General features: G+C 49.6%; 1 protein-coding gene and 1 non-coding gene across 2 annotated transcripts; one reads left to right on the top strand and one right to left on the bottom strand.

Annotated features, from left to right (window-relative positions):
• Nucleotides 1-1,550: 1,550 nt before the first annotated feature.
• Nucleotides 1,551-26,641, top strand: SIN3A (SIN3 transcription regulator family member A). The gene is made up of 20 exons (XM_056865779.1): nucleotides 1,551-1,775; nucleotides 3,111-3,287; nucleotides 7,011-7,117; nucleotides 8,916-9,198; nucleotides 10,273-10,521; nucleotides 11,642-11,794; nucleotides 12,112-12,270; nucleotides 13,250-13,339; nucleotides 13,802-13,920; nucleotides 14,013-14,223; nucleotides 15,116-15,232; nucleotides 15,360-15,598; nucleotides 15,780-15,963; nucleotides 17,544-18,105; nucleotides 20,051-20,220; nucleotides 20,856-21,029; nucleotides 21,290-21,382; nucleotides 21,868-21,962; nucleotides 24,123-24,321; nucleotides 26,411-26,641. The coding sequence occupies exons 1-20, from the start codon at nucleotides 1,587-1,589 to the stop codon at nucleotides 26,639-26,641; spliced, it is 3,801 nt and encodes a 1,266-aa protein (XP_056721757.1). The 5' UTR covers nucleotides 1,551-1,586.
• TRNAP-GGG (transfer RNA proline (anticodon GGG)) lies at nucleotides 22,375-22,446 on the bottom strand. The gene has a single exon. It is a non-coding gene; the product is annotated as a tRNA-Pro (tRNA).
• Nucleotides 26,642-27,131: the final 490 nt, after the last annotated feature.

The following is a 27,131-nucleotide window of genomic DNA, read 5'->3' as shown; positions in this document are numbered from 1 at the left end:
CCCCAGGGGGGGCATCTTTAATATCCCTGCATTCCACCGCCTCTGATTTTTCTTCAGTGCCCTATGGAAAGTGTAAATGGTCACACCGTCAAGGTTACACCCCTTCGCCATTCTAGGTGTATCTGAAGAAGGGAGCAGTGTCTCACGAAAGTTCATACCCTGCCAGGAATCTTGTTAGACTTTAAGGTGCTACCGGACTCTTTTTCGCCCTTTTGCCAGTTACCAGGCCTAATCACAACTGCCTAGAGGCAGCATTGCTTATTCGTTGGTCACACAGAGGCACTCCTGCCTCTCTCTTCCCCTTGCCTTTTAAGAGTGCCTGGCTATAAGTCAACCTAGAGAATTTTACCAGAGAGAAACTGTGCCTTTTAGTAATGAGACAGAGCAATGCACCCAATACATGTGCTGTATGAGAATCTTTCTTCACTAGCATAATGAGAGATCGTGTAGTTGACATCTCAAGTACTTCCGTATACACGCAATGTGTGTGTGAGTTAAGTGCAGTCAAGTTGCTTCCGACTCATGGCGACCCTATGAATCAGTGTCCTTCAGAATGTCTTATTTTTGACAGCCTTGCTCAGATCTTCAAATTGAGTGCTGTGGCTTCCTTTATTGAGTCAGTCCATCTCTTGCTGGGTCTTCCTCTTTTCCTGCTGCCCTCAACTTTTACTAGCATGACTGTCTTTTCCAGTGACTCGCAATACTAGAATGCATTTGAGACACCTGTGTAGGTGAAATGGTCATAGGTACCTGCTGCTGCATGCAGAAATTGTTACCTGGAACATGTTCTTTGGTGACTGTGCTTTGGTAATAGCTTCACTGGCCACCAAGATCAAGTTAATTCATGCCATTGTATTCCCTATTACTATGTATGGGTGTTAAAGGTGGACATTGAAGAAAGCTGATAGGAAGAAAGTAGATCCCTTTGAAATGTGGTGTTGGAGGAGAGTGTTATGGATACCATGGACTGCAAAAAAAAAAACAAATCAGTGGGTTATAGATCAAATCAAGCCTGAACTGACCCTAGAAAAAGCTAAAATGGCTAAACTGAGGCTATCGTATTTTGGTCACATTATGAGAAGACCAGAGTCCCTGGAAAAGACAATCATGCTAGGAAAAGCTGAGGGCAGCAGGAAAAGAGGAAGACCCAACAAGAGATGGATTGACTCGATAAAGGAAGTCACAGCCCCCAATTTGCAAGATCTGAGCAAGGCTGTCAAAGATGGGACATTTTGGAGGACTTTCATTCATAGGGTCGCCATGAGTCAGAAGCGACTTGACGGCACTTAACACACACACACAATAGCTTCACCAAAGACTTTGCAGGAACGAACGATCATGATAAATTCATGCTAAAGCTCAAACACGTTGGGTTGGTCTGCCTGTAAATCTTATTCTGAGCCCCCTTTAAACTGTTTCCTGGGGAGTTCAAGTGGGATAACTGGAGTCTTGATTTGTTATCTGATGCCTTAACCGTAGGCTCGCCACTTTGACCGCTGAGATAAGAGGGTCGTGATTGATCGCCTGTGCCTGTCCGTTGCTTTTTCCAGCAGGTTTTGTAGGGCTTTCCTGAGCATGAGTTCAGAATGAAGCGGCGATTGGATGAACAGGAGTCACCGGTCTATGCGTCGCAGCAGAGACGTATCGCCAGCAACCCGGAGCCTTTCCAACACCAGCATCGCGTGCTCGCTCCAGCGCCTCCTGTATATGAGTCTGTTTCGGAGACCATGCAGTCCGCTACTGGAATCCAGTACTCTGTAACTCCCAGCTACCAGGTATTCATTGTCGTCTTCTTATTTATTATTATTACGTTCTCCAGGAAGTGTAATTGACCTGTTTGCTTTGAGGGATAAAAAAAACCCACAACACATTTCCAGGTTCAATCCCTGACAAATCCAGTTAGAGGTACTAGGTGAGTAGGTGATGTGAAAGACCTCTGTCTGAGACCCTGGAGAGTCATGGAGAGGGCCCGTGGCTCAGTGGTAGAGCTTCTGCTTGGCATGCAGAAGGTCCCAGGTTCAATCCCCGGCATCTCCAGTAAAAGGGACCAGGCAAGTCATTGATGGAAAAGACCTCCGCCTGAGACCCTGGAGAGCCGCTGCCAGTCTGAATAGACAATACTGACTTCGATGGACCGAGGGTCTGATTCAGTATAAAGCAGCTTCATGTGTTCATGTATTCCGTTCTGTGAGAATCTGCTTCCTTTTATCACGCTTGAGCTCACCCTTGGATGTCGGTACCTTCTTGGCTAAGCATTTATGAAACCAGCATTCACTTGGGAAAATAGCAGGGAGTATGCCTGAAGTTAAATAACCTGTCAGCCAACTGGGTTCTCAACTGACTGTTGCCTTTGCCTACCCCAAGTTGTTTTGGCAGGTACCGGATTAGTTTTTCTGTTTTGGCGCACAATGCATACGAGAGCTCGTTTGAGCCACGGCTGCCTTGCCGAGCCCTGTCGCTATAGGATTTAGCTTCATCTTTCAGGGAAACCAGCATGGCGTAGTGGTTAAGAACGGTGGTTTGGAGCAGTGGAGTCTGATCTGGAGAACCGGGTTTGATTCCTCACTCCTCCACATGAGCGGTGGAGGCTAATCTGGTGAACTGGATTTGTTTCCCCGCTCCTACACACGAAGCCAGCTGGGTGACCTTGGGCAAGTCACAGCTCTATTAGAGCTCTCAGCCCCACCTATCTCACAGGGTGTCTGTTGTGGGGAGGGGAAGGGAAGGTGATTATAAGCCAGTTTGAGTCTCCCTTCAGTGGTAGAGAAAGTCGGCATATCAAAACCAACTCTTCTTCGGGTCATGACAGATTTGGGGTAAAAAGTCATCTCTTTTTGGGGTAAAAAGTCATCCAGTCCTACACATGAAGCCAGCTGGATGATCTTAGGGATTGAACCTGGGGACCTTCTGCATGCCAAGCAGATGCTCTACCACTGAGCTACAGCCCCTCCCAGATGCACAGGTGTCCATTTTGATAAAAGTATTTCGGTGCAGGCGAGACTTCCGTTTTCTCCAAACCGCTCGGTCATAAAGCTGCCGCAGTTGTTCTGGCTAACACCCCTTGACCGCAGAACAGAGACGTTATGGTGATGTTTTGCTCTCGTTCCCAGGTGTCAACGGTGCCACAGAGCTCTAGCAGTCATGGGCCCGCGCTAGCCACTGTCCACAGCGGGCATCATCACGCTGCCCCAGTCCAGCCCCATGGAAGCCAGGTGGTGCAGGGTCATGCCCATCCAACACCTCCAGCAGCGCCAGTGCAGGGGCAGCAGCAGTTCCAAAGGCTTAAGGTAAGGTCCCCAAGTTTTATTAATTTTTTTGTTGAATAGCAGAGTTGTAAGAGGTCCTCCGGGGTCATCTAGTCCAACCCCCTGCCAATTCAGGAACTACATCTACAATACCTCCTGACAAATCAGTTTCTAGTCAGTGCTTAAAAACCTCCCACAACGAAGAATCCACCACCTCACGCGGGAGACCGTCCCAGTGTCAAGCACACCTCACCATCGAGAAGTTCTTCCTCAGATTTAGACAAAACCTTCTTTGCTGTAGTTTATGTCTTTTAATCCGGGTCCTGTCATTCAATACAACCACAAACATATCTGCCCCATTCTCCACCCGGCATCCTTTTAGGTATTGGAAGGTGGCAATTGTATCACCTCGCATCTTGGACACAGAGATTCCCAGCTCCTTCAACCTCTCCTCGCAGGAGGAGGGGAAAAAAAGGATTGTTGGACTTCAGGAAGAAACTGGGCAAAGATGGAATAAAGAGAATGTCTCTTCCCAGCCGTCGATTGCAATCCAGCTGGCAGTGTTGTGAACTGTATTCCTCACGGGGTGTCTGCTGTGGGGAGGGAAAGGGAAGGAGATAGTAAACTGGTTTGGCCTATTCCTTAAGTGGTAGAGAAAGTCGGCATATAAAAAACCAACTTCTTCTCTTCATCCCTCTGTTGCAAGACTAGATCCCCGCTAATGCTGCAATGTAGTTTAGTTTTTAGAGGACTGTGATCTCCTTTTCTGTATAGCCTGCCAGGTATTGCATTTATGCCACTTGCATATTGTTTTCTTTCGGCTTGTTTCTTTGACCCGTAGCCCCTTTCTGCTACAAGGTCCATTTGTTTCTGCTTAGTGAAAATACCATAGCTGTTGCTGTTGGAACTGGGTATTACCTTGAAGAATGGCCTGAGGTGTGTGTGAGAAAAATTACCAGCCCCAAGCAACTTGAAGCCTCTCATCCCATGAAATCCTTGCTTACTGTGTGTTAATACTTGTACGCTGGATAAGAAGAGGATAGCTCCCCCCACCATTAACCTTTTCCCCATAGTGGAGAAAGAAAGCAAATTGCTCCTTGTGTTTCCATTAACAGCTGTAGCAAACCATCTCTTACACAGAACTACGTTTATGGCACCAAAATGTTTGTTTGAGAAGAGGGGAAATGTTCCCTCTTGAGTGGGTGTGAATCCGGAGAAGCCCTTGAGATCCTCTCGTAAGCGGGGGCTGCTCCGTTCTCTGTGGAACGATTTTGTGATGATATCTAGCAATGAAAACATCCGAGGTTCCCTAAGCACCAGAGTAGCTGAGCTGAGATCGGCTGTAGGAAGACCATGAGGGCCGACGTGGGCATATTTCACGCTCTCCGGAGGACTGATGTTGTGAAATGGGGAGTTATACGAGCGAGGCCTTCTGTAAGATAACATTTCTTTAAATACACATGTGCAGCTTTTCGGCACCAAGGTGCCCTGAAAGCAACCTACAAAAATCCTGGCAAGAACACAGTATCCTCAAGAGCGATATTTTAATGCCACTGTTTATAGAAGCGGGGTTATAGTGTCTCCATGGAGACAGATGCCAATATCCATCATTTCCACGGCTGGCTAAATCGGAGGCAACCCCTATTGCCTGGGCATCTAGGAACTCGAGCAATGAATTGTGCGGTGTTGGTTCTTTAGGAACAGGAAGGAGTTTTTGTGAACGCCTGTCTTTCTATTTTAAGATGCAGTGATGTCATTGCAGTTGCCTTCCCCCCCCTCCCGCCCCCGGATACAAACCGAAATGGCAGCTTGGAAGCGGCTTTCTCAGCGTGCCGTTCTTTTGGCACAGGATCACGCCTGGAACGTTCCCCCACCCCCCGCTTTAGACTTAGAAATGAACAAAAGTTTCCATCTGTGAACACAGGAAAAAATCTTGCAGATCTGACTGTCAGGCGAAGAAAGCTATGGCTGAAACGGAAAATTCAAAAGCCGTTCCCCCCCCCCCACCTCAGCTGCAACAGACCATAAATTACCTTGTCTTGATGGCAAGGGGCACGATCCAGTACGTTGTCCATGCGCACAGCAACTTGCTTGCTGAAGTTGTGTGTTTGTGGGTTAAGTTCAGTTTTCATTGCTACCTGCAGGCCATTCAGAAGCAAAACAAAAAACAACCTTTTATCAAACTAATGACCTACCTAAAATCTCAGCATACACCATTCATCTTTAAATAACTAATGGTTTAAGGGTTAGAATCCAAGTAGATTATACAGAAAACATTAACTTGGCCCGGATTTTAATTACAGAGAACAAAAACTTAGCCACAAATACAGTAGTTCTTCGGTTTTGCGATGTGGAGACACACTCCCTTTGTGGCTATTCAGCCCTGCTGGAGAGAGCCGCACGGGTATGAGCCAGCATGGTGTCAGCGTGGTTAAGAGCGGTGGTTTGGTGGACTCAGATTTGGAGAACCGGGTTTGATTCCCTGCTCCTTCGCATGAGCGGCAAAGGCTAATCTGGTGAACTGGATTTGTTTCCCCGCTCCTACACACGAAGCCGGCAGGGTGACCTTGGGCAAGTTACAGCTCTGTTAGAGCTCTCTCAGCCCCACCTATCTCACAGGATATCTGTTGTGGGGAGGGGAAGGGAAGGTGATTGTAATCCAGTTTGAGTCTCCCTTCAGTGGTAGAGAAAGTCGGCATATAAAAACCAACTCTTCTTCTATGAGAGCACTTTGCTCAGACAAAACACTCAGCGTGTGTTTTTAAAAACATAATGTTTGCTTACTACGTTTTCTTCCTGCTTTTCTGCCCTCAGTTGGCCCCCGAGGCGGCTCTCAGAGATTGTAATATTAATGCTGATGAAGCATTAATACAAAATGTTCCCCACAGGGAGGTGATTCTCAGGCAAACTCGATTCAGATACTGCAGTGGGGTTCCTCTGACGGCTTCGTTGTTGGCTACCGGTGTATGTGTGAGAGGGTCCCCTCGGCAGGGATTGAGGCACAATGTTTAGGAAACACCAGTCTAGTTAAAGAGAGAAAATTAAGGTCCTTCGCTCTTCCCCTCCATATTTCTCTGCAGCTGCTCCAGTAACCCAAGCGAGCTGCTGTGTTGCCTAACCGCGCTTCTCCCTTTTTTTCCCTCTCCCATAATACTAGAACATAGGGTCATCTGCTAAAGCTGGAGGGTGAGAGATTCAAAACAGATAAAAGGGAGTATTTTTTCACACAATGCATAGTTAAATTGTGGAACTCCCTGCCCCAGGATGTGGTGATGGCTGCCAGCTTGGAGGGCTTTAAGAGGGGAGTGGACATATTCATGGAGGAGAGGGGAATTCATGGCTATTAGTTAGAATAGATGCAAGTCATGCTGCATACCTATTCTCTCTAGTATCAGAGGAGCATGCCTATTATTTTGGGTGCTGTGGAACCCAGGCAGGATGGTGCTGCTGCACTTGTCTTGTTTGTGGCTTCCTAGAGGCCCCTGGCTGGCCACTGTGTGAACAGACTGCTGGACTTTATGGGCCTGGGTCTGATCCAGCAGGGCCTTTCTTATGTTCTTATGTAAGAGGATCTGTATACGCACTTTAAGATTGCCATTAGGGGGTAACAGATTGATCTTTTTTTTTTTTTTGACAACTGGTACAACCCGCTTGCTCATTCACCGTGCCAACCTCGTTCCCAAGCATGCATTTGAGCGCAAGAGCGGGCCTAAAAAATATGGCAGGAAAGAGAGGTGTGTCTTAACTCACTTCTTTTGGCTCCAGGTGGAGGATGCCCTCTCCTACCTTGACCAGGTGAAACTGCAGTTTGGTAGCCAGCCTCAAGTCTACAACGACTTCTTGGATATCATGAAGGAGTTCAAATCTCAAAGGTAACAACCTGTCATCTGCTTTCCATGGGTGGGGTTTGATAGCAACATTGTTTTCAAGGTTTCTGCTGACACCACGCGCAGTCTGGAATCGCTCCTGACATTTTTGTTGCCGTCTTCCAACCCAGACCACCCAGGACAAATTTGGCTGCTTGTAAGCTGTTTGCAGGCTGGTTGATCATTGGAGTTTGGAAGAGCTTCTTGACTGTGCCCTGAAACCCTCTGGGATGGTTTTTTGGTTTTTTTGCTTGCTTCTCCTGTGATCGATCCCCTTTTTACCCTAAATTCTGCCTGTTCCTTGGTGTTTTTCTTTGCTTTCTGGACCTGAGAGCCAGCATGGTGTAGTGGTTAAGAGTGGTGGTTTGGAGCAGTGGACTCTGATCTGGAGGACCAGGTTTGATTCCCTCACTCCTCCACATGAGCGGCAGAGGCTAATCTGGTGAACTGGATTGGTTTCCCTCTCCTACACATGAAGCCAGCTGGGTGACCTTGTGCTAGTCACACTCTCTCAGCCTCACCTCCCTCACAGGGTGTCTGTTGTGGGGAGGGGAAGGGAAGGTGATTGTAAGCCAGTTTGAATCTCCCTTAAGAAGTAGAGAAAGTTGGCATATAAAAGCCAACTCTTCTCCTTCATCTCTTCTTCCTCCTCCTCCTTTCAAAGGATCAGGTGAAGGTCGATCTATTTTTAAAGCATGGTGGAGGAGTTAAGAAAGCGAGCCAGTTCGCCTTCTCCCTTTCTGTCTGCCTTGTTCTATGAGAGGACCAGATCACCAGCTGTTGGTGACTAGGTCACGTTCTTGGTCTGGTCAATTTCACCTTCGTTCAAACTGGGCATATAAAAACCAACTCTTCTTCTTCTTAACTCACCTTTTTGAACCTTGGTCTGTTTCCCCCACTCAGGTCTAGCAGCATGAACCACCTAAGCAAGCCCCCCCCCCCTTGGGCCCTTCCCCACTAAAGTCCAAGAATCCAGCTGTATACTTGGGAAGATTTCTGCAAATCGTGCTTTCGTTGTCAGAGCTGTCCCATTCTTACAAGGCATTGGAAGGCAGAAAAAAGGAACAAGCGCTTATTGGGGGCCAGAGCGGGAAGGGCAGCAACGAAGAATATTGAGAAAGCCCCACCATGAGAACCAGATACACATATTTTGTAAAACTGATTCCTGAGCTGAGAGCCAGCGTAGTGTAGAGGTTAGGAGCGGCGATCTCCAATCTGGAGAACCGGGTTCGATTCCCTGCTCCTCCGCATGGAGCCTGCTGGGGGACCTTGGACTAGTCACAGCGTTGTTAGAGCTCTCTCAGCCCCACCTACCTCACAGGATATCTGTTGTGGGGAGGGGAAGGGAAAAGTGTTTGTAAGCCGGTTTGGTTCTGCCTTAAGTGGTAGAGAAAGTCGGCACATAAAAACCAACTTCTTCTCCTCCTCCTCTTCCTCCTCCTCCTCTCCGCCCCACTGGCCCTCACAGGGTGTCTGTTGTGGGGAGGGGAAGGGAAGGTGATTGCAAGCTGCCTTGAGATTCCTTAAAGGTAGAGAGAAAGCGGGGTATAAAAACCAACTCTTCTTCTTGTTGTGGATTTTGTGCTTTGTATGACAGTTAAGGAAACAATTTTGAGGCTTTTATTTTGCCCCAGTGACCTGTTATAGAATGATGCTGGGACCTGTTTTTCGCTGGGGGAACCATAGGTGAGACGTTTGTGCGATACGCTTCCAAAGGAGTGCCGTGACGCACACGTGGAGCGATAGCAGCCGGCGCGTGAATGACACCTGATCGTCCCCTCCATTCTCTTTCCCCGCTGCGCAGCATCGACACTCCAGGCGTGATCAGCCGTGTGTCTCAGCTGTTCAAGGGCCACCCAGACCTGATCATGGGCTTCAACACCTTCCTGCCTCCCGGCTACAAGATCGAAGTGCAGACCAACGACATGGTGAATGTGACCACCCCAGGGCAGGTTCACCAGATCCCCACTCACGGCCTCCAGCCCCAGCCGCCGCCTCAGCCACCGCATCCCTCCCAGCCTTCAGCGCAGTCGGCCCCGACTCCCGCCCAGCCGACCCCGCAGCCTCCCCCTGCCAAGATCAGTAAGGTCAGTATGAGAGACGGGCCCTTTTGCGAAGAGGTGGGAAAGCATATGACTCAGACTTTTTCTAGGCGGCCCTTTCAGCAAGTAGGACCTGGATGCCCTTCAGGGAGACAGATGCCCGTTCATGCGTGGTGCGCAGTCCCACCAGCAAGTTTTCCTGCGAAAGCCCTGTAGAGAGAAACGGGGTCATGTAGGAGCATGAACCCATGTGAATTTTTATCCTCATCCATCAGAGGGGCTTCTTCTGCAGCCTGTTGGCCAGCGTGGCGTAGTGGTTGAGAGCGGCGGACTCTAATCTGGAGAACCGGGTTTGATTGTAGTCATGATTCTAGTCATGTTGCATACCTATTCTCTCCGTGATCAGAGGAGCATGCCGAATATATTAGGTGCTGTGGAAGACAGGCAGGATGGTGCTGCTGCAGTCATCTTGTTTGGGGGCTTCCAAGAGGCTCCTGGTTGGCCCCTGTGTGAACAGACTGCTGGACTTGAGGGGCCTTGGTTTGATCCAGGATGGCTTTTCTTATGTTCTTATTCCCCGCTCCTCCACATGAGTGGCGGACTCTAATCTGGTGAATTGGGTTTGATTCCCCACTCCTCCACATGAAGCCTGCTGGGTGACCTTGGGCCAGTCACAGCTCTCTCTGAACTGTCTCAGCCTCACCTGCCTCACAAGGTGTCTGTTGTGGGGAAGGGAAGTCGATTACAAGCCACTTTGAGACTCCTTAAAGGTAGAGAAAAAGCAGGATATAAAAACCAACCCTTCTTCTTTTTGCTTTTTGACATATTGAAATAGGTGGGGTGGGGGTGCTTTGAACACATGTAGCTGCCTCATACCGAATCAGACCCCTGGTCCATCAAAGTCAGTATTGTCTTCTCAGACCGGCAGCGGCTCTCCAGGGTCTCAGGCAGGGGTCTTTCACATCACCTACTTGCCTAGCCCCTTTAACTGGAGATGCCGGGGATTGAACCTGGGACCTTCTGCATGCCAAGCAGACGCTCTACCACTGAGCCACAGCCCCTCCCTCTTTTCTTGTGGCCCACCCCTCTCACCCGGTGTCCCTCCTTCCTCTTTCCCAGCCGTCCCAGCTGCAAGCTCATACGCCAACCAGCCAGCAGACTCCTCCGCTTCCCTACGCCTCGCCTCGCTCCCCACCGGTGCAGCCCCACACGCCTGTGACAATCTCCATCGGGACCACGCCGTCCCTCCAGAATAACCAGCCCGTTGAGTTCAATCACGCCATCAACTACGTCAACAAGATCAAGAATCGGTTCCAAGGGCAGCCGGACATTTACAAGGCTTTCCTGGAGATCCTCCACACTTACCAGGTCGGTGAGCCGCTGTGCCGTCCTGAAAAATGTTTCAGCTCCTCTCATGTGTTTAGTGGGACTCTGATGTGGAGGGGAATGGTGTCTTGGAAGGCGTCAAGAGTGAGGGGTGATGGAAAGGGGAAAGGAAACAGCAAATAGTAAATAAACAGCTGGTTCCATGTCAGACCAGAGAGCCAGCATGGCTTAGTAAATAAGAGTGTTGGTTTGGAGCGATGGACTGTGATCTGGAAAACCGGGTTTGATTCCCCTGCTCCTCCACAGGAGCCACGGGGGCTAATCTGGTGAACAGGATTTGTCTCCCCACTCCTACACATGGAGCTAGCTGGGTGACCTTGGGCTAGTCACAGGTCTCTTAGAGGTCTCTCGGCCCACCCTACCTCACAGGGTGTCTGTGGTGGGGAGGGGAAGGGAAGGCGATTGTAAGCCGGTTTGAGTCTCCCTTAAGTGGTAGAGAAATTCATCATATAGAAACCAACTCTTCTTCTTCTCATGAGTGAAATCTTTATCTTCTCTCTGTGGGAAAAAGTTTGGAATAGATGTGTGAAAATGGGAAGGGACATCTAGCAGGGTGACTTCCTCAGGGGCCCGGTCCTTTGAGAGAATCCTTCAAGGGGCAGGAACAGAAATTTTCCAGTGTATTTATGTCTTGCCTCTGGCCTGGAACTCGTCAGATCTTGGAAGCTATGCAGGGTTGTCCCTGGTTAGTACGTGGATGGGAGACCGCCAGCGATGTCCAAGGTTGCTACACAGACACGGGCCATGGCAAAACACCTCTGTTCATCTCTTGCGTTAAAAATCCTGCGGGTCGCCATAAGTCAGCTCTGACTTGACGGCAAAAAAAATATCTCTCTCTCTCCCCCTCTATCTTTCTGTTTCTATCTTTCTGTCTACCCATCTGTCTAATCTACCGAATCTATCCTATCTGTCTAATCTATTTTATCTAATCTATCTATTTGATCTATCTATCCCTTTGATACTTGTCCACCCGAGTACTCGCTATAGCTTTTCTTGCAAGAGCAAGGGAAAAAACGGAAACCGAGCCAGGATGCCAGTTAAGAGCTCTGGTGTGCTTTTGTCTTCTCCCCCCGCTTGGACTTCCTCTCCTTTCTCGTGGCAGAAAGAGCAGCGGAATGCCAAGGAAGCAGGCGGCAACTACACGCCGGCTCTGACCGAGCAGGAGGTGTATGCCCAGGTGGCCCGCCTATTCAAGAACCAGGAGGATCTGCTTTCGGAATTTGGGCAGTTCTTGCCGGACGCAAACAGCTCCGTGGTGAGTTATACTCCTCGTGCGTGACGAGGGCCCCTCTGGCGGGCTGCTCCCTCGCCCCGGCATCATCCCTGGTGGTGCAAGTTAATTTGTATAACATCGCAATAGGGGGTTGTTTATTTGTTTAGGATATTTCTATGCCGCCTCTTCAGAGTCCCACTCGAGGCTGCTGACCGTTAAAGGGTTGTGATCTCAACATCATTCCTTTCTCTATGTTTTAAGCCTGCCTCTTCGGCATATATCAGATTTCTTTAGTCCTGTTTGAGATGCCAGAATCTGTTAACGCATTTGCGTGTGCTTCTTTTTTTAAAAAAAATAAGTTGCTGAGCAAAACCACTGCAGAGAAAGTGGAGTCTGTGAGGAATGACCACGGGGGCACGGTGAAGAAGCCCCAACTCAACAGCAAGCAGCAGAGACCTAACCAGAACGGCTGCCAGATCCGGCGGCATGCCACCCCTGGAACGACCCCTCCAGTAAAGGTGAGAACCCAGCGTCCTTGGTGGGCCAGTATGGGGAGGGGGGCACTTTCTTTTGGAAGGGGTTGTGACCACAGTGGCAGCGTGTGTGTTCAGAGTACAGCCGAGGAAGATTTCCAGCAACACTCGGAAGCTCTCACAAGGGGCTGAGAAGGGAAAGAACTTGGGTGAGCTCCTAGCCCTTTTCTTTTTTTAAAAAGCTTGGATAGGACACACACAAGAGCCCCGTGGCACAGAGTGGTAAGCTGCAGTACTGCAGTCCAAGCTCTGCTCACGACCTGAGTTTGAGCCCGACGGAAGTCGGTTTCAGATAGCTGGCTCAAGGTTGACTCAGCCTTCCATCCTTCTGAGGTCGGTAAAATGAGGACCCAGCTTGCTGGGGGTAAAGGAAAGATGACTCGGTTAAGGCACTGGCAAACCACCCCGTAAACAAAGTCTGCCTAGTAAACGTCGGGATGTGATGTCACCCCATGGGTCAGGAATGACCCAGTGCTTGCACAGGGGACCTTAACCTTTTACTTTAGGACACACACAAATAAATGTATTAGGGAAGGTGGTCTGGGACTCCCCTTAACTCACGCTCTGGCCACAATCCCTCCCATCAGAAGAAGCGTTAACTATGCAGCTTCGTAGGAAGACCGAAGAGGTTGGTGGCAGGAAACGCTGATGCTAAATAACCTCTTTCGAATCAGACGGTTTCAAATTTCCACCTGTACTGAGCAGCGTTTCTAAAAGGAATGCAGCGTACAACCCATCTCCACTAAACAAGTTATGTTACGCGTTGTGTGTCTTTTCTAGGCGATGATGTAAGCAAGGGAAAGGATCGGGTGTTTTTTCTAACAATTTGGCCTTATCTGCATATACCTTCAGAAGGGCTTAAAAATCCAAGCGGATATCAGGGGGGTAGATATTGGCAGTAACAGTCTCTTGCCGCTTTGTTTTGAAACACTCTCTTTCCGTTTGCTGTCTTTTCTTCGTTCAGAAAAAACCAAAGCTGCTTAATTTGAAGGACCAGTCCTTGGCAGACGCCAGCAAGCATGGTGTGGGGACCGAGTCTTTGTTCTTCGACAAGGTGAGGGTGACAGATTCAAAACAGATAAAAGGAAGTGTTTCTTCACACAAATCATAGTTAAATGGCGGAACTCCCTGCCCCAGGATGTGGCGATGGCTGCCAACTTGGAAGGCTTTAAGAGGGGAGTGGACTTGTTCATGGAGGAGAGGGCTATTCATGGCTACTAGTTAAAATGGATGCTAGTCATGAGGCATACCTATTCTCTCCATGATCAGAGGAGCATGCCAATTATCTTAGGTGCTATGGAACATAGGCAGGATGGTGCTGCTGCAGCCATCTTGTTTGTGGGCTTCCTGGAGGCCCCTGGTTGGCATATAAAAACCAACTCCTCCTTCTTCTTCTACCACTGGTCCATCACTGGCTCTCTGATGTTTATACAGTGCAAGAAAGGTGGTAGAATTCCATTTTCCCCCCTTGCTTCCTCTCTAACCACCTTTTCTTCCCCGACTTGTTTTCGCGTAGGTGCGCAAGGCTCTCCGCAGCACAGAAGCGTACGAGAATTTTCTCCGTTGTCTGGTCATTTTTAATCAGGAGGTGATATCCCGAGCCGAGCTGGTACAGCTGGTTTCTCCGTTTTTGGGGTAAGCGGGGGGAATAAATGAACAGATCCATTTACGAGCTCGAGAGGCGGTAGCATTATTCTTTACTCGGGCTCTCTCTCCCCCCTTTTCAGGAAGTTCCCAGAGCTGTTCACTTGGTTTAAGAACTTCCTGGGCTACAAAGAATCTGCACACCTGGAGCCCTTTCCGAAGGAACGGGCGACGGAAGGGATAGCTATGGAGATAGACTACGCCTCTTGCAAGAGGCTGGGCTCCAGCTACCGAGCCTTGCCAAAAAGCTACCAACAGCCCAAGTGTACCGGTCGGACTCCGTTGTGTAAGGAGGTAAGGCCCCCTTCAGTGTCAGAGCAATTGGAGTGAGGGTCATGGGGGCCCTCCAGAGGACCGGCGCTCTTGGAGCGCAGGTAGGCAGGAGGAAAGCTTGAAGAAAACTGACGGCCCTCTGGGTATCTGTCTGACGGGTGGATAAGTATCCTGTCTAACAGTGAAGCCTAATTTCTATCACGTAGAGTTTGAGCAGGCTCGGCCCCACCTACCTCACAAGGCAACTGTTGTGGGGAGATGAAGGGATTGTGATTGTAAGTCGCTTTGAGACTTAGAATCGTAGAATTGGAAGGGACCACCAGGGTCATCGTGTCCAACCCCCTGCACAATGCAGGAAATTCACAAGTACCTCTCCCCCCCACACCCCCAGTGACCCCTACTCCATGCCCAGAAGATGCCCGAGATGCCCTCCCTCTCATCATCTGCCTAAGGTAATAGAATCAGCATTGCTGACAGATGGCTGGCCATCCAGCCTCTTCCTAAAAACCTCCAGGGAAGGAGAGCTCACCACCTCCCGAGGAAGCCTGTTCCACTGAGGAACCGCTCTAACTGTTAGAAAATTCTTCCTAATGTCTAGACGGAAACTCTTTTTATTTAATTTCAACCCGTTGGTTCTGGTCCGACCTTCTGGGGCAACAGAAAACAACTCGGTACCATCCTCCATATGACAGCCCTTCAAGTACTTGAAGATGGTTATCATACCCCCTCTCAGTCTTCTCCTCCTAAAGTAGAGAAAAGTGGGGTATAAAAACTGACTTTTTCTTTTTCCAAAAAACTACTCTCATAGAAGATAGAGAAATGATCATCTGTTTAGATTTTTTTTTAAGATTACAAATTACATGCTGAAACAACGGCTGATTGTTTATAAATGCTGCTCTCCTCTCCGCCAAAGGTTCTGAATGACACCTGGGTCTCCTTCCCTTCATGGTCTGAGGATTCCACCTTTGTGAGCTCCAAGAAGACCCAGTACGAAGAGCACATCTACCGATGTGAGGACGAACGATTCGAGGTATCTGAAGGACGAGCGCCGCTTGGGATACTCTGGGTTGATGGAACTGGCGGCTGCTTTTAGTTGTAACTTGTAAGCTTTTAGTTGTAACTTGTAAGCCCCAGATAACACGGGCTTTCTGTTTCAGCTGGACGTCGTTTTGGAGACCAACCTGGCGACCATCAGAGTCCTCGAGACGATACAGAAGAAACTCTCCCGCTTATCGGCGGAGGAGCAGGCCAAATTCCGGCTGGACAATACATTGGGGGGCTCTTCGGAGGTTATTCACCGCAAGGCGTTGCAGAGGATATATGCCGATAAGGCAGCCGATATTATCGACGGGCTTAGGAAGAATCCAGCTGTTGCAGTCCCTATCGTGTTGAAAAGGTAACCTATAGGCATTTGGGAGGATGCCTTCTTCCTTCCCCCTTGGGGATCCCCTCCCCCCCAGCAGTTCTTCAGATAACCTGTGGTAGGACTGTGGCTTTCCTGCTTGCTTCTTTCAAAGCTGTGCCCTCACGGCCGCAGTCCTCCAAAGCCCCCGTTTTGTCTGCCTTTATTTCTTAAGGTTAAAAATGAAAGAGGAGGAATGGCGAGAAGCCCAGAGGGGTTTCAACAAAGTGTGGCGGGAACAGAACGAAAAGTACTACCTGAAATCCCTCGACCACCAAGGGATCAACTTCAAGCAGAACGACACCAAGGTCTTAAGATCGAAGAGCCTGCTCAGCGAGATCGAAAGTATTTACGACGAGGTGGGTTTGGCGGGGGAGGGGGGACCTCTCTTTCTGATTTGGTATTTCCAACTTTATTTCATCCTATACAGCGCAAAGTTCTCATTAAGCTCAGATGTGGATCTGAGAGAAAACGTGCACGAGGGGTAGCTTTGTACGATGCTAAGTGCCCAGTAGTTTTTATTTTACGGTCATTTGACTAAAATAAATAGAACACATCTAATCAAAAGTAACATAAATTTGTAATAAAAACAATATCAGTCAGACAAAGAGTCCACAAAATAAAATATATCAATAAAATCCCACATCTAAAGAGGCAAATAAGCTAGCTTCTAAAATATTTACCTATCAAATTTTACCTATTTGTAAATTGCATCCTTTCGGGCCTTATATATAGCAACACAAAATTTGGGCACACATCTTGAAGTTTGTGGGTTACTATCTTCCAGTAGTCGTTGGATACAAGTTTTATCAGGTAGCCCTATATTATTTCTTAAAATTTCTTGGATAGTCTTAGATCTTAACTCATGATAGAGAGGGCAGAATAAAAAGACATGTTCGCGGGTCACAATTTCTTCACTGCTGCACAGGCAGACTATCTCGGAAAGAGAGTTTTTTTTTAATATCTGCCTTCTAGGACGGTCGATGGCAAAGCTCCACATCTGGCTAACGTGAAAGCCTTTCTAAATTTGTTCACCTCCAGTGTCATCAGATATGGGGCTGCTGTCATCAGGTGTCTGAACTTCTGTGTGGCTATGAAACCAGGCAACCTTGCGAGGTCATGCCGTCGCTGAGTGCCTAGTTAAGTGCCATCAAGGCTCTTATGGCAACCCTGTAGAATCATAGAGTTGGAAGGGGCCAGACAGGCCATCTAGTCCCAACTCCCTGCTTAAAGCATCAATGATTCAGTGTCCAAAATGTCCTATCTTTGACAGCCTTGCTGAGGTCTTGCAAACTGAGGGCTGTGGCTTCCTTTATTGAGTCCATCCATCTCATGTTGGGTCTTCCTCTTTTCCTGCTGCCTTCAACTTTTCCTAGCATGATTGTCTTTTCCAGTGACTCACGTCTTCTCATCATGTGACCAAATTTTGACAGCCCCCGTTAAGTCATTTTAACTTCTAGCGTGTTCTGGCTTGATTCGAGCTGGAACGTGCGATACAAAGTTATGCAAACATTTGCACACCTCTCATGTGCAGAACGTTGGCGCTCGCAGCGTGCCGCTTTCTGTGTTCGCAGAGTCTTCTCCCCGCCCCCAACAGGGAGAAGGAAAATTTGGGAGAGAGCCAGCATGTGGTTTGGAGCGGTGGACTCTGATCTGGAGAGCCGGGTTTGATTCCCCACTCCTCCACATGAGCGGCGGAGGCTAATCTGGTGAACTAGAATTGCTTTCCCCACTCCTCCACATGAAGCCAGCTGGGTGACCTTGGGCCAGTCACAGTTCTCTTAGAGCTCTCTCAGCTCCACCTACCTCACAGGGTGTCTGTTGTGGGGAGGGGAAAGGAAGTGATTGTAAGCCAGTTTGATTCTTCCATAAGAGATAGAGAAAGTCGGCATATAAAAAACAACTCTTCTTCTCATGCTGTCAACCCTTTTGATTGCAGAGGCAGGAGCAGACGTCTGAAGACAACACCGGCCCTCACCTGTCACTGGCCTACGAGGACAAGCAGATCCTGGACGATGCCGCCTCTCTGATCATCCACCACGTCAAGCGGCAGACGGGCATCCAGAAGGAGGACAAGTACAAGATTAAGCAGATCATGTACCACTTCATCCCTGACCTGCTCTTTGCTCAGCGGGGCGAGCTGTCCGATGTGGAGGAGGAGGAAGAGGAGGAGATGGACGTGGACGAGGGCTCCGGGGCCGTGAAGAAGCACAACGGCGTCGGGGGCAGCCCCCCCAAGGCCAAGTTGCTCTTCAGTAGCATGGCCGCCCAGAAGCTGCGCGGGATGGATGACGTCTACAACCTCTTCTGCGTCAACAACAACTGGTACATCTTCCTGCGGCTCCACCAGATCCTGTGCTTGCGGCTGCTGCGGATATACTCCCAGGCCGAGCGGCAGATCGAAGAGGAGAACCGGGAAAGGGAGTGGGAGCGGGAAGTGCTGGGAGTCAAGCGAGACAAGAGCGACAGCCCGGCCATCCACTTGCGGTTGAAGGAACCCAGTAAGTGCACGTTCGGCCTGGCGGGGGGGGGGGGACAATGGGGCAGTGGGGGTGTAGGGGTTAGAGTATCTTAGGATCTGGGAGACCCAGGTTTGAATCCCCACTCTTCCATGGGAGCTGGCTGGGCGACTCGGGCCGGTCACACACTCTCAGCCTAGCCTACCTCATAGGGTTGTTGTGAAGCGAAAAGGTTGTTGTGAGAGCGCCTCCTATCGGATATAATGACTAACTTTTCTGCAAGCATGACTAGGTTTGCTTGGCTGGCAATTAAAATCAGGCAGAGTTTGCTTAAGAACCTACAGTAGCCAAGGAAATAGAGAATGAATACTGTTTGATCCTACAGATTGAATGCATGTTTAGCTATTTATTTTTCTTTCTAGTTTTAGCCTCTGTAATTTTAGGATATTATCAAGCATTCTAATTTTATCCACATTTAGTATTTGTTCGGATATTAATTCGTCACGCACCTTGATAATCTTGCCATTTTTAACCATTTAACCATTTTAATAGCAAATCTATTTTGTATTTGTTTTTATTCTATACTATCCAACTGTGCCAATTTGCTTTATTTGATGGTCTATGACTGCAAATAAATTATTGAAATTGAGGAGAAGGAAAACTTTGGGTCTCCGGTAGGAAGAAAGGCGGAGCATAATGGAAGTAAATAAGTAAAGTAAATAAAGAGAAGGTTGAGGGGAGACATGATAGCCATGTTTAAATATTTGAAGGGATGTCATGTTGATGAGGGAACTAGCTTGTTCTCTGTTGCTCCGGAGACTAGGACATGGAGTAGTGGATTTAAGCTAAGAGAAAAGCGATTCCATCTAAACATTAGGAAGAACTTTCTGACAGTGAGGGCTGTTCAATGGTGGAATGCACTGCCTCAGAGGGTGGTGGAGTCCCCGTCTTTGGAGGTCTTTAAGCAGAGGCTGGATGGCTATCTGTCGGGAGTGCTTTGATTGTGGGATCCTGAATGGCGGGGGGGAGGTAGTTGTTAATTTCCTGCATTGTTCAGGGGGTTGGACTAGATGACCCTAGTGGTCCCTTCCAACTCTATGATTCTGTGTGTAATAGTGTGCGAACAGCTGTGGAAGTGGTGATGCTTCTCCTTAAACCTCAACCACTGAAATGTGTATATTCCCTGTTTCCAAATACTTGTGTGTTGGACAGAACACAGAAGATTTGCAGGGTGACACAAGGGCCCGTGGTTTGAAATGGGTGAGTCACGGTCTCTCAAACATCCGTTCCTCACCTGGCTTGTACTTCCTTATCCTGTGCGGACAGGAAACATTTGGACTTTTGGCCAGAGATTTCCAGGTCTGTGGCTCTCTGGTGTTAAGAGTTGCAAAACTGCAGAGGGAATTCCTAGGCTGCATGGCACCTAGTAACTGAATACAGCCAGGACGAATAGCGACAGAGAGAAAGGGCTCAGCTAGCTTCTCTGCATGGAACCTGTGCAGTAGAGATGCAGTTAACAGGTCAGCCGTAGGTGACATTTCCTTTCCACAAATTGTACCGATCAGCATTCAGTAAAAGCTCAGAACAACTCAGCAATTGACATCCCTCAAAACAACAATGGTTTTCTTCTGCCAGCTCACCCTCCCAACATCTCATTTCTGACCTTATTTATTTTATAACCTGCCTCCTTCCCAGATTGATGCGACTTCCTCCTTCCTTTGTGAAGACTCCACAGCCGTTAAAGTTGTATCATCTACATATATATTGTAACTTGCATGTATTTATTCATCATTTACCATGGATGCCTATTCCAGCTTATGTTTACCATCTTCATTACTTTGTATTTTATCCTTTTGCATTATTATTTTCTGTGTGATTTGTTGGTCTTGGCTTCTTACTGCTGGGGGGAGAGAAAGTTCTCTAAGATGAAAAAGTTCTCACATTCGACGTTGCATTTCATGGCCCGCTTTTTCGTTCCTCGTCCTAGTGGATATCGATGTGGAAGACTACTACCCTGCTTTCCTGGAGATGGTGCGGAACCTGCTGGACGGTAACATGGACTCTTCTCAGTATGAGGATTCTCTTCGGGAGATGTTCACCATCCATGCCTACATTGCCTTCACCATGGACAAGCTGATTCAAAGCATTGTTCGACAGGTGAGCAAACCATTGTGCATTTGGGGGGGTACGGGGAGCCCCGGAGACAGCTGCTCGTGAACGCACTTGGACACGTGAAGCTGCCTTGTACTGAATCAGACCATTGTGGAGAGCCAGTGGGGTGTAGTGGTTAAGAATGGTGGTTTGGAGCGGTGGAGTCTGATCTGGAGGATCAGGTTTGATTCCCCACTCCTCCACATGAGCGGTGGACGCTAATCTGGTGAACCGAGTTGGTTTTCCCATTCCTTCACCTGAAGCCAGCTGGGTGACCTTGGGCTAGTCACAGCTCTTTTAGAGCTCTCTCAGCCTCACCTACCTCACAAGGTGTCTGTTGTGGGGAGGGGAATGGAAGGGGATTGTAAGCCGGTTTGAGTCTCCTTTAAGTGGTAGAGAAAGTCGGCATAAAAAACCCAACTCTTCTTCTTGTGGGGAGGGGGAAGGGAAGAAGATTGTAAGCTGATTTGATTCTCCCTTAAGTGGTAGAGAAAGTCCATCGGTGTTAGTATCAGAGGTGGGATTTGCCACCTGTAATCATTTCTCGCTTCGACTGGGCTGGACTGAAGCGGGTTTTGCACTCAGTCTTTTGGATTTAAAAACCACCCTAATGCCTGTCCCTCTTCCCCGCCCATCGACAGCTTCAGCACATAGTGAGCGACGAGATCTGCGTGCAGGTGACGGAGCTCTACCTGTCGGAGAACGCCAACGGAGCCACGGGGGGCCTTTTGTCCTCGCAGTCCTCTCGTTCCCTGGTGGAGATGGCCTACCAGCGCAAAGCTGAGCACCTCATGCAAGACGAGAACTGTTTCAAGGTAATGGGCCGTGTGCTCTGGTGGAGCTAAAGAGGGCATTCCCCGCGGGCTTGGAGGGGAGAAATGACGTAGGGCGTCCCGTAGAAAGGGAGAATGTTGTCGTCTCTCGATTCTGCCCAGGTACACCAACGTTTTTCCCTGACCCGAGCCAGAAGGCTTCCAAGCGTTATGTTCGAGGGCCAGGTTTGGGCTGCATACTGCATAACTGGCACGGGGTACACCATCTGGGGTTGCTTGAACGGCTTGTTTCTGTTGTGCAGCTGATGTTCATCCAGAGCAGAGGCCAGGTTCAGCTAACCATCGAGCTGCTGGACACAGAAGAAGAGAACTCAGATGACCCCGTCGAAGCCGAGGTAAGGATAGCTTCCTCTGTCAGCCTGTTCGGTAGAGAGGTTTTTAAATGTTCAGATATCGAACCTGTGTGCTTCAGCGAAGATGTTTCAGGCATAGCAGAAAGAGGTCTGGGTAGTAATCCTAAAAGACATGTGTCTCCTGGTCTCAATTCAGCGTGGTGTAGCGGTTAAGAGTGGTGGTTTGGAGCGGTGGACTCTGATCTGAAGAACCGGGTTTGATTCCCCGCTCCTCCACGTGAGCGACGGAGGCTGAACTGGTGAACTAGGTTGGTTTCCCCACTCCTACACACAAAGCCAGCTGGGGGACCTTGGGCTAGTCACAGCTCTCTTAGAGCTGTCTCGGCCCCACCTACCTCACAGGGTGTCTGTTGTGGGGAAGGGAAGGCGATTGTAAGCCGGTTTGATTCTTCCTTAAGTGGTAGAGAAAGTTAGCATATAAAAACCAACTCTTCTTCTCCTCTATTTATTTGTGTGTACCATTTCAGCGTTGGACTGACTACGTCGATCGGTATGTCAATTCCGATTCTACCTCGCCTGAACTGCGGGAACAACTGGCCCAGAAACCAGTATTTCTGCCCAGGTGAGCGAACGAGCTAAGACGGCACCTTTCCTCTTTGCCAAAACTGCTGATTGTCGGATCGAGGCCTACCTTTCCTTCTGGAGGTGACGAACGTGTTTGTTCTCGCGGCAGCACCGCCATGGGAACTGGAGGCACAAGGTGCGGCAGTCCCATGATACTGTAGCTTAAAGGCCTAAAGAGTTCCCAGCTGACGCCTGCTGTCATGTAATTTGAGGTGTCCACAGAAAGGGGAAAGATCACAGGTTTCTGGGGGCCAACAGCAGCATGTGGTTGAGCACTTCTGTGCTCATGTGAAGCCAGTCAAATGAACACATGAAGCTTCCTTATAGTGAATCAGACCCTTGGTCCATCAAAGTCTCCAGGGACTCAGGCGGAGGTCTCTCCCATCACCTGCTTCCCTGGTCCCTTTAACTGGAGATGCAAGGGATTGAACCTGGGACCTTCTGCATCCCAAGCAGGTGCTCTACCACTGAGCCACAGCCCCTCCCCTATAGAAAGTAGACTTTGCTACTGTCACACGTGAACACATGAAGCTGCCTTATACTGAATCAGACCCTTGGTCCATCAAAGTCAGTATTGTCTACTCAGACTGGCAGCGGCTCTCCAGGGTCTCAGGCAGAGGTCTTTCACATCGCCTACTTGCCTAGTCCCTTTAACTGGAGATGCCGGAGATCGAACCTGGGACCTTCTGCATGCCAAGCAGATGCTCTACCACTGAGCCACCACCCCTCCTCAATTCTTTTCAACCCAGTAACTCTGGGCTGGTCTAGTGTTTTTGTTGCCCTGACCTGGAGTGCCCAGACTGGGCCTATCTCATCAGGTCTCAGAAGCTAAGCAGGGTCGGTCCTGGTTAGTCCTTGGATCAGGAGACCACCGAGGAAGTCGAGGGCAATGGCAAACAACCTCTCGCCTTGGGAATCCTCCAGGGTTGCCATAAGTCGGCTGTGACTTGACGGCACTTTCCACCACCGCATGGAATAAATCCCACCACCTAGCCAGGAATTACCATGACCTGGGTGGCCCGGGCTTGGCTGATCTCATCAGATCTCGAAAGCTAAGCAGGGGTGGGCTCGATTAATGCTTGGATGGGAGACCACCAAGGAAGTCCAGGGTCGCTACTCAGAAGCAGGCAATGGCAAAACCTTGCCTTGAAAACCCTACAGGGCCACCGCACATCAGCTGCGACTTGACGGCACTGTACACACACACAGCCTTGTTAAACCACTGGCAACCAAAATGGGAAGGCTTTTGCCCAGAACTGATCTGCACCTGAAGATTACCACCTCTGTCACCGCGTCTGTCCCAGTTTGTTTGTGGAAGGAACAGAGACCTCAACAGAGGTTGAGGGGGGGACATGATTGCTCTCTTGACGTATTTGAAGGGCTGTCACTTAAGAGGAGGGCAGGGAGCCGTTCCTGTTGGCAGCAGAGGGCAGGACTCGCAACAATGGGTTTAAATTGCGGGCGGAAAGGTACCGGCTGGATATTAGGAGGGGAAAGTTTTACAGTAAGAGTTGCTCGACAGTGGAATCAGCTTCCTAAGGAGGTGGTGTGCTCCCCCTCACAGGCAGTCTTTAAGCAGAGGCTGGACAAGCACTTGTCAGGGGTGCTCTAGGCTGATCCTGCATTGGGTAGGGGGTTGGAATAGATGGCCTGGATGACCCCTTCCAACTCTATGATTCTATGACCCCTTCCACCCAGGGTTTAGCACAAGCAGGAGGGGGGAAGAGACGCCTGGTCAAGCCAGCATTGGCCCTTTTCATCACACACACACTCCGTATGGAGCAAGCATTCAGTTAGCCAGTCCCTTTGACCCCGTCTAGCCCTTTTGTTGGCCTGACCGGACCTGGATAGCCCAGACGGCCAGCTTTCGGAAACTAAGCAGGGTCAGCTCTGGTTAGTACTTGGCTGGGAGACCACCAAGGAAGCTCAGGGCCGCTGCGCAGAGGCAGGTGTTAAATTAGTTAGTCCCTGCAGGCCTTCGTTTCACCCTCCACTTTGGGGCTGGGCTTCTGGAACGAGCAAAGGAGAGGGATGGATACTGGTGGGCCAGTTAACGTGCAGAGGGACCCCTTTGCGCTTTGCCATCAGTCAGTGCAAGCCACGTGGGCAGGGGCGGAGGAGAAGGCGCTAATCCTAGCAGGGGTTCTCTGCTTTCCAGGAACCTGAGGCGGATCCGCAAGTGCCAGCGAGGCCGGGAGCAGCAGGAGAAGGAAGGGAACAGTAAGAAGCCCTTGGACAATGTGGAGAGCTTAGACAAGCTGGAGTGTAAATTTAAGCTCAACTCCTATAAGATGGTGTATGTGATCAAATCGGAGGATTACATGTACCGGAGGACCGCCCTGCTGCGCGCTCATCAGGTAGGACCGAGCGGTGGGGACGGGAAGAGCCCGCCGGCCTCTCGCCACCCCCCGAGAAAAAAACTGCGCCCAGCCAGTATGTTTGTGCCGGCTGGGAAGGAGGAGAGGATCTCCACTCCCCTGGAGTTCTTTCCTTTCCTTTATCCCTTAGAAGCTCCTTGATCCATTGATCTTGAGCAGCGTAATTTTAGATCTAATGTTTGAGGGATATAAGGACTGAAATAAATCTTGCCACTGACAATGCAGCCTTGGGATCCCTGTCACTTAATAAAAAAGCCACTATGTCAGACACAGAGGCATTAGATTTATATGTTAAAAGGGGAGAGATACAACGTGATCTAAGTTCCTCATAAAAGCAGCATCCCAAAAGGGCACGAGCTAATGAATCAATAGAGCCAGAAAAGCAAGGACAGGTCCTGTCTGGGTATGGTATATCCAAAAATCTGCCTTTCATGACCATAGAGGGGTTTGCATTCAGTCTAGCTAAACAGAAGCCTCTAGAAAGATGAGGAGTTGTCAAATAATAAGTATAAGCGGGGAAACCACGTGGTTGGGGTCTTCCAAAAAACAGATGAACAAACACGGCGGGCACGAAAATCAAGCTCTTCCCCTGGAGTTGCACTTTCTATTGCTGCGGCCCAGTCACGGAGAACACCCCATGTTAATCAGGGCAAGAATGGAGGCTGTTCAAACTCCCTGCTATCGGTGTAGGCAGCAAAAGGCGGAGAAAAATCTGGGTGGAAGAGACAAGTCAAGATCAAGAGCCCCGTGGCAAAGAGTGGTAAGCTGCAGTACTGCAGTCCAAGCTCTGCTCACAACCTGAGTTCGATCCCGACGGAAGTCGGTTTCAGGTAGCCGGCTCAAGTTCGACTCAGCCTTCCCTCCTTCCGAGGTCGGTCAAATGAGGACCTAGCTTGCTGGGGGTAAAGGGAAGACAACTGGGGAAGGCACTGGCAAACCATCTCGCAAACATAGTCTGCCTAGTAATCATCGGGATGTGACATCACCCCATGGGTCAGGAATAACCTGGTGCTTGCACGAGGGACTTTTACCATGTTGCAGATTGTTTTGCTTAATTACTATTACACAGCTGGTATCGCTGTTAGAGAATAAAGGGCAGCCAAAACACTATTTCAAAATACTTTTATCTTAAAAAAGCATTTCCCCTGAATGAGAGAGACTGGCTCGTATGATAGTTTCAGAGGCTAGCCTTGTTAAGTCTGCAGTGGAAGAGCTAGGCTGGAGTCCAGGCGCTCTTTAAGAGACCCGTGAGATTTGTGGGGGTATAAGCTTTCGAGAGTCAAATCTCTCTTCGTCACATACTCATGTAAGATGGTTTCAGAGGGCAGTTGTACTGATCTGCAGTAGAAGAGCTAGATTTCAGTCCAGTAGCACCTTAGAGAGATCAACAAGATTTTGGGGGATATAAGCTTTCAAGAGCAGGGAGCTTTGACTCTCGAAAGCTTATACCCCCCAGATCTTGGCAGCTAAGATGCTAGTAGACATGGATCTGGCTCGTAAGAGGTTTTTCCCCCCTCAACTGTTCCCTGAAATTCCTTCTCCGCCACTGGAAAAAATTGAAAAGGCACACCCCCCCCCAAGAGGGAGACTGAAAGCACCGCAAAACACACAAACACCTACCAGCCACAGCAAACTCACACGCAAGAATTTACTCTCCAGTTTTCTAATATTATTCTCCCCTGTCCACCCACTCCCCCTGCTTTCACAGTTCCCTCCACCCTGGAAGAGAGGTGAGCTGCTTCCTGGTTCCTCGAGGGGTGCTCCGTCGATCCAAGCACACACAGTCCAAGCAATACATAGCCATCTTCAGCCTGCCCTGGCCCCGTAAAACGCATCCCCTTTGCATGCCTCAGTCTGTGCCGTCCGGTGCCAGATGTGAACGGATCATCCCAAGCGTTACGGTGCAAATTGAGCTTTTGCTCTACCTCAGATGTGGCGCTCTGCAGTTCGGCTGGGTCCCGCGTTTCTCTGCACGCGTGCTTAGTTCTGTTCTCCTTTTATAATGCTGCTGACCATAGCCTCCGTCTGCCCTTTCTCTCCCCCCCTCCCCGCCCTTTCCCCTCCACAGTCCCACGAAAGGGTGAGCAAGAGACTGCACCAGAGGTTCCAGGCCTGGGTGGACGCGTGGACCAAGGAGCACGTGACCCGGGAAATGGCCGCCGAAACCAGCAAGTGGCTGATGGGCGAAGGGCTGGAAGGCCTGGTCCCATGCACCACCACCTGCGACGCGGAAGACCTGCACTTTGTCAGCATCAACAAGTACCGCGTCAAATACGGCACAACATTCAAGACGCCCTAAAAACTCCCCCGGGGGTGGGCAGAGGAGGAGAGGAAAGTTAAGTTTGGCGACGGCGGGGCGGGAGTGGGGGAGACACGCGTTCTGTCCGCACGTGTGTGTGCCAAGGAAAAAGCAAGGACGATGCCTCCCCCCCCGTTCTCCCTCTCCCTCCCGAACCTTTGCGTATCTTCATAACGGCCACTTCTCGACTAGTGCATAGCTGGTACACCCTGTTGCCCTGGCGGGTGGCGGGGGTTGGCTTTCCAAACGTCTTTCACCTTGAGAAGCTGGAACTGTTTGCCAAGGAGCCAAAACTTCCGCTTGCACAATGACTGGGGGTGGGGTGGGGAGGGGGTCTGAATCGCCGTAGAGGAAATTCCGCCTCGCTTGTTCACACCAGCAGCAATCCTCCCGACGGCACGTCCGCCGGGGACGGCAGGTGCTACACAGAGCCCTAGAAGAGGGTTCAACCACACCTCCCCAAAAAAAGAAATAACAAAGGCTTCGGTGG

The sequence above is a fragment of the Euleptes europaea genome, chromosome 20 (assembly GCF_029931775.1).
Source record: "Euleptes europaea isolate rEulEur1 chromosome 20, rEulEur1.hap1, whole genome shotgun sequence".
Taxonomy (NCBI): Eukaryota; Metazoa; Chordata; class Lepidosauria; order Squamata; family Sphaerodactylidae; genus Euleptes; species Euleptes europaea.
This window is presented reverse-complemented; position numbering and strand designations above follow the sequence as displayed.